The 6,768-nt window shown below is 43.1% G+C and overlaps 1 protein-coding gene across 1 annotated transcript; it reads right to left on the reverse strand.

The window, feature by feature from the left end:
* Nucleotides 1-1,303: 1,303 nt before the first annotated feature.
* LOC143676164 (transmembrane protein 203-like) lies at nt 1,304-1,814 on the reverse strand. Its single transcript, XM_077151899.1, has one exon. The coding sequence runs from the start codon at nt 1,812-1,814 to the stop codon at nt 1,404-1,406; it is 411 nt and encodes a 136-aa protein (XP_077008014.1). The 3' UTR covers nt 1,304-1,403.
* Nucleotides 1,815-6,768: the final 4,954 nt, after the last annotated feature.

Consider the following 6,768-nt stretch of genomic DNA (forward strand, 5'->3'; position numbering starts at 1 on the left):
CTTATTCACCTCCATAGGCAAAATAATTATAAATAGAATTTAAGAGATCCTCTTGGGCAAACCACAATGGCTCAGTGGGCAGAGTTCTCACCTGCCATGTGGGAGACCCGGGTTTGATTCCTGGTGCCTACCCATGCAAAAAAAAAAAAAAAGAAAAGAGATCCTCTCTTTTGAATTAGATGCATCATTTTGCAATCAGAGATCTGGGCTATTTGCTGTCTGACTTTAGGGAAGCTAATTAACATCACTTGTTGTCAGTATTCTAATTTGTAAAATGGAAGTAATTATATGTATCTCATGGCATTTGTTCTAGTTTGCTAGCTGCCAGAATAAAACACACCAGAGATGGATTGGCTTTTAAATAAAGGGGATTTATTTGGTTAAAAGTATATAGTTCTTCAGAGGAAAGGAGCTAACTTTCAACTGAGGTTCTTTCCTACATGGGAAGGCACAGGGTGATCTCTGTTGGTCTTCTTTCCAGGCTTCTGGGTTCTTTTTTTTTTTTTTTTTTTTTCAGCAGAACATTTTTATTTTATTTTCATCTCAGCAAATGTTATCATTTGGCACCTGACTGGCATCTAATGAAAGCCCTCAGGAGAGCATGACTCAGGCAGGGTCAGTGCCAAGGGGTAGGGCAGGGTGGGGGTGGGGGGACCACTCGCAGGCTTCCATTGGTAGGTCTCAATGCTTGTGAGCCTCAGAGCACCTGCCCCTCCTCTGGTCCCATAGAACCTGTGGAGGCCTAAATTCTCCTCAGGTGTGCCAACAGTGCCGGCTACAGGTTTAGTGGAAAAGTCCAGGAAACTGCAATCTTTGCTGGGCTAGGAAGCCAAGTGGCACCTTGTAAGCAGTTCCTTCCCCTGGCGACAGATTTCCAGCTCTTGGGTTCTCATGTCCTTATGTGACATTATTTCTTGTCTCTACCTGGGCTGGAATGGAGAAAGGGCCATCCTCCCCTAGAACACAGAGAAAAAGGTATATAAGCTCATATACATTTTTCAGAGTTCAAGCATGTAACGAAGTCTGCCCAGAGGACTTACTGCCCCCAGCTTTGCAGCCTTTGGACAGAGAGTACTTTCCCAGGATCCAGAGAAAATATTCAGATTCCATCAGTACATTTTACTAAGATGCAATTTCCAACTGTCGGGGGTGGGGTGGACTGGGACCCTTCTTAGGTCAATTTAGGATTAGCAATTCAAATCATGAAACAACAAGAACTACATTTTAGGATCAGTAGTGGAAACAATTTCTGACGTGATCAGTACAAAGAAAATTCGGCACTCAGCAGGACAAGAATGGGTGTTGCCTTCAGACAGTCTCTTCTCTGGAGCAGCGGAAGTGGGCCTCGGCTCGGAGTCCAGCATTCTAGCTGTCCAGCGCGCCCTCCCCGAGGTTCTGCGGGGCTAATTGACCCGACAGGCGCGGATCATGAGCAGCTGCAGAAGAATGAAAACCGGAGACCTGATGAGGCCGAACCAGAGCTCCCGGGACTGCTCCACCAGCTTCTGGCACAACAGCATCTCAAAGACGAACTTGAGGCTAAGGACCGTGAGGACCCAGAAGAGGCGGAGTACGGCCAGCCGTTTCTCTCCGTCCTGGAAGAGGCGCACAGACACGATGGTGGTGAAATAGGTGCTGAGCCCGTCAGCGGCGAAGAAGGGCACGAACACGTTCCACCAGGAGAGGCCAGGAGCCAGGCCGTCCACACGCAGTGCCAACAGCACGGAGAACGCCAACAGCGCCAGCAGGTGCACGAAGATCTCGAAGGTGGCGAAGCCTAGCCACTGCACCAACTCCCGGAGCGAGAAGAGCATCACGCCGGTAAAGCCCCGACCGGGGTCCGAGCCGCCGTCCAGCCGAACGTTCCGGCCGCGGGGCTGCGCCTACCCTCCCCGTGGGCCTCACCGGCGCCTGCTGCCGATACGAACGAGAGACCACGAGCGAACCCGCCCGCTCCGGCCCCCAGCCCCTGGCCCCGCCGCACCGCCAAAGCCCCTGCTCGGACCCAGGACCCAGCACAGGTCGCCCACAAACTCCCGCCTCGCGCGGACGCCATGCCCCCACTGGGCGCGGTCCAAGGACGTCAGGCTTCTGGGTTCTAATAACTTTCCCTGGGGTGATTCCTTTCTGCATCTCCAAAGGCTTGGGCTGAGCTGTGAGTGCTCAGATGAGGTATGCTGAGCTGCTTTGGCTGTGCTACATTGATTCTCTCATTTAAGCCCCAGTCAATTAAATCTAACATCATTCATTGCAGCAGGCACACCTCCTAGTCAACTGCAGATGTAATCAGCAATAGATGAGGTTCACATGCCATTGGCTCCTGTCCATAGCAATAGAGCTAGTCACTTTTCACCTGGCCAAGTTGATACCTGAACCTAACCACATGTCCACTGCTTGTCAACTTGGCAACTATACACATCACCTTAAACAGTATTTAATGGCAAAAATTCTCTTCTGGCTGTGGACCTATGAATCTCAAAATAATTTATCTGGTGCCAACATGCAGAGGAGGGATAGTCACAGGATACCTGTTTTCATTTCCATAGGGAGAAATTGGAAGAAACACAGGAGTCACAAGACCTAAACAGTTCTGAAAACCTGTAGGGCAAACACCATTGGATTTCAAAGTCTGAATCATTTATCCTTTTGCTTTAGAAAGTAGCAGTCCCACCCTTTTCAAGGCCTATGCAGTGGCCCACCTCTTTCTGAATCAACCAAGGGAGACATTGGGGAGCCCACCTCTTTCTTGGCTCCACCCACTCCAAGCATTGGGGCCACACCTGGGCTCTCTGCCTTCTCTGGGGCACAAGCTCAACCCCTCCATATGGTGGCAACCAGGTTCTCCCCATCCCCCAAGGAATGTGCTTCACCATCTACAAGGCCTGAGATGGCATGACTCTTCCACTGCAATGAAGTGGAAGTCCCATCCTCTGCCTTTGGGGTAAGCTCACCCTCTCCATGGGCTTGAGTGGTCCACTCTCTCAGCCTAAGGCTTCTTGACTTCAGACCACAGCCTCCATGGTTTTGCCTCTGAAGTTATTTTTTCTCCAATGTGTCCCTTCTCCAAACCCCCCAGCCTAGGCTGGCAGCAGCTGTGTTTATACAGATCCCACAGCACTCTCTTTGGCTTTCTATGCAGTAGCCTTGGATCATGCCCATCAGACATAAGGAGTTTCCACAAATCCTTTCTCGATAACATTATTTTCAATCTTGGCTTTCTCTGGAATGGCTGATTGTTTCCACATTTGGTCAAGTCCTCATGTAGGGCACTATTGTCTGGAGTCTCCCTTCCAGGAAGCCTAGAATTCTCCAGAACATCAACTTCTGGTTTCTTTGTACCCAAGAGTTCAGTTCTCAGCTTATCTCTTTCCTATATCATATTTCTCTATAAGCTGTGAGGAGGAACCAGGCTGCACTTTCTACATTTAATTTGGAGATCTCTTCTGCTAAATATCCAAGTTCATGGCTTTTAAAATCTGCCTTCCAGCCAAAGGTACTAGTCATTTTTGCCAGATTATCTGCCAATTTAAAACAAGGATCACCTTCCTTCCAGTCTGTAATAATACATCCCTCATCTTTGTGTAAAGCCTGGTCAGAGTCCACATTTCTACCAACAGTCTCTTCAAAATATCCTAGGTCTTCTCTGTCAAACTCCTCACAACTCCTCCAAACTCTTCCACTTACCCATTTAAAAAGCCATTCCAACATGTTTGGTATTTACAAACTGCAGCAGCACCTCACTTCTCCGGTACCAAAATCTGTTTTTAGTTTGCTAGCTGCCAGAATGCAATATACCAGAATTGGAATGACTTTTTAAAAGGGGAATTTAATAAATTGCAAGTTTTACAGTTCTAAGGCTGAGAAAATGTCCCAATTAAAGCAATTCTATAGAAATGTCCTATCTAAGGCATCCAGAGAAAGATATCTTGGTTCAAGAAGGCCTATGAAGTTCAGGGTTTCTCTCTCAAGTGAGAAGGCACATGGTGAACACAGTCAGGTCTTCTCTCTCAGCTGGAAGAACATGTGGTGAACATGACACCATTTGGTAGCTTTCTTTCCTGGCTTCTTGTTCCATGAAGCTCCCCAGGAGGGATTTTTCTTCTTCATCTCCAAAGGACACTGGCTGGTGGAATCTGCTTTGTGGTGCCGCAGCATTCTCTGCTCTCTCTGAATCTCTCACTTTCTCCAAAATATTTCCTCTTTTATAGGATTCCAATAAAATAATCAAGACCCACCCAAATGGATGGAGACATGCCTCTATCTAATCCAGTTTAATAACCATCTTGATTAAATCACATCTCCAGGGAGATGATCTAACTACAGTTTCAAACATACAACACTGAATAGGGATTAGAAGAAATGGCTGCCTTTACAAAATGAGATTAGGATTAAAATGGTTTTTCTAGGGTACATACATCATTTCAAACAAGCACAGCATTACTGCAAGAATTATAGAACACACACATACCAGGCATGGAATAGTTACTCAATGATTAGTTTTCATTTATTTTCTTTAAAATTCTGATTTTTCAATTCCTTTCCTTACCTTTGCTTCACTCCTTCCTTACTTCCTTCCTTCTCCCCTTCCTTCCAATTTAATTCTTTTTTAAATAGAAAATAGATAAATATGTTGACTTGGATCAGCAAAGAGAAATAGAATAGAAGAGATATAACGTTGCATTAAGTTAAATAAAGAATATTGGATGCACATGCAGAATTTTGACATTTAAGTAAAGGCAAATTGAAAAATTATATGAAAGGAGAAAAATATCAGCCTGCTATCTAATTTTTATGCTAAAATTCCAGGTAATGCATCCTAATTCTCCTTTCTATGATATTTGGAAAGATTTAATGTAAAAACAAATCTATTACTTCTTTTCACTTGCTATAATGAGCATATTGTTGATGATAATTTTGAATTTTGTTTTCAATATCTTCTGAGCTGCCATTTCTTTACAGAACACTCATTCTCTTTTGCTTTTGGTTTGCAGTCTTTTAATCTAAAGAGAGAAATGAAATACTAACAAGTTGAAACGTTGAAAGGACCGCTATTTACACACACATACTCTTTTACTTTTTAGACTGCTATTAGCCATTACAAGTCTGATGTATCTTTCTACTTTCAGATATCAAATTGATGTTGCACCATTTTTTCTTCTGGATGTAATTTTTGTGATTATAAAACTATGCAAAAGATAGAGAAATTGGGCCTCAACTAAAAATTGAGGGCACTTTCTTTTCAGGGGTAGTATATTAGTGTCTCAGCTGCTGAAACAAATACTTTACAATGGTTGGCCTAAAACAGGAATTTATTGGCTCACGTTTCAGAGGCTAGAAGACTTGCTTACTTCCAAGTAGATATTTTTCTGGGTGGATGGCAATCTTTAGGAATCCTTGGCTTTACCATCACATGGCAGTGCATGTGGCAGCACTTTTTCCTTTCTCTTCTGTGTTCTTGGACTTCCCACTTCTCAATTCTCCTATGCATTCTCATGTGTGTCCAATTGTCTTTGCTTTTAAAGACATGAACCATATTGGAATAAGACCCACTCTCATTCAGTTTCAGCACATGTTAATAACATCTTCAAAGGTCCTATTTACAAATGGGTTCACACCCACAGGACTAGGGGTTGGGACCTGATCATGCCTTTTGTGGGGGTGTGATTCAATCCCCAGTAGGTTTTTTGAAGAAATCAAAGGCTCTGGGTTCACTGGCTGTTTCATTATTTAACACTCAAAGTAATAAAAACATTAATATAAATTCTGATTTGGTTTTGTTCCTCACTAAAGTTTTGCCCTAGGGATAATCTGCCATTTGACATAAATGGGACGTTGGTCTTAGAAACCTTTATTGGTGAAGAATGAACTAAATCACAGGAGTAAGAATGGATGTGGGGTGAAGAAGGAAAAGGGGAGCTGGAGATCCCTGGAGTATAATGGCTGTTCCTCATCTATGAGTTTTTCTGTAATGGGTATTTGCTGTTTTTGCCTGCTCAGCACCTTCTCATTTGGATCCCTCCCTCTTCTCTACCCTGTGCTTTCTGTTCAGGCCTTCAAGTCCTGCACCTGACTTCTGGCTGACAGATACCACTGGCCCAAACTTAACAATCATAATACTGAAGATGATATAAAGGGAAGAAAAAGATACATTTGACTACATCATTTAAAAAATGCATTAAAGAAAACATACTAAGCAAAATCAAATGGCAATTGACAAATTTAGTGGAAATGGTTTTAATATTATTACAAAGTGCCACTATCTTTATACATAATGGATTCTAAAAAATTCAGGTGGTAATTAAAAAAGAAACAGTAGAAATTAGGTAAAAGCCATGAATAAATCATTCTAATAAGATTATAGTGGTTGTTAAACATAAAAAGACATCTAACTTCAGATATAATTAGAAAAATGAAAATTAAATTATTCTGAAATATCATTTATCACCTTTCCAAACTGTTGAAAATTGAAAAGTGTAACGACATTCTGTTCTCAAAGCTGTGAAGAAACCAGCATTCTTATATATTGTTTATGGGAATGTAAATAAATACAATTATATTGGGGGTCGGAGGATGTGATGGTTAGGTTCTGGTTGTCTGCAAAGCAAGCACTGGCCTGACCATTGCTGTGAGGATGCTTCATGGCTGATTGATGAACCAGAAGGCTGGTGTATTAAATCATCAGTCAGTCGATTGTATGTGTGACTGATTACATCTGTTATTAACCAAGGCCCACCTCCCACCACTGAGATAATGCAGTTAGCTGAAGCT

The sequence above is a fragment of the Tamandua tetradactyla genome, chromosome 3 (assembly GCF_023851605.1).
Source record: "Tamandua tetradactyla isolate mTamTet1 chromosome 3, mTamTet1.pri, whole genome shotgun sequence".
Lineage (NCBI taxonomy): Eukaryota > Metazoa > Chordata > Mammalia > Pilosa > Myrmecophagidae > Tamandua > Tamandua tetradactyla.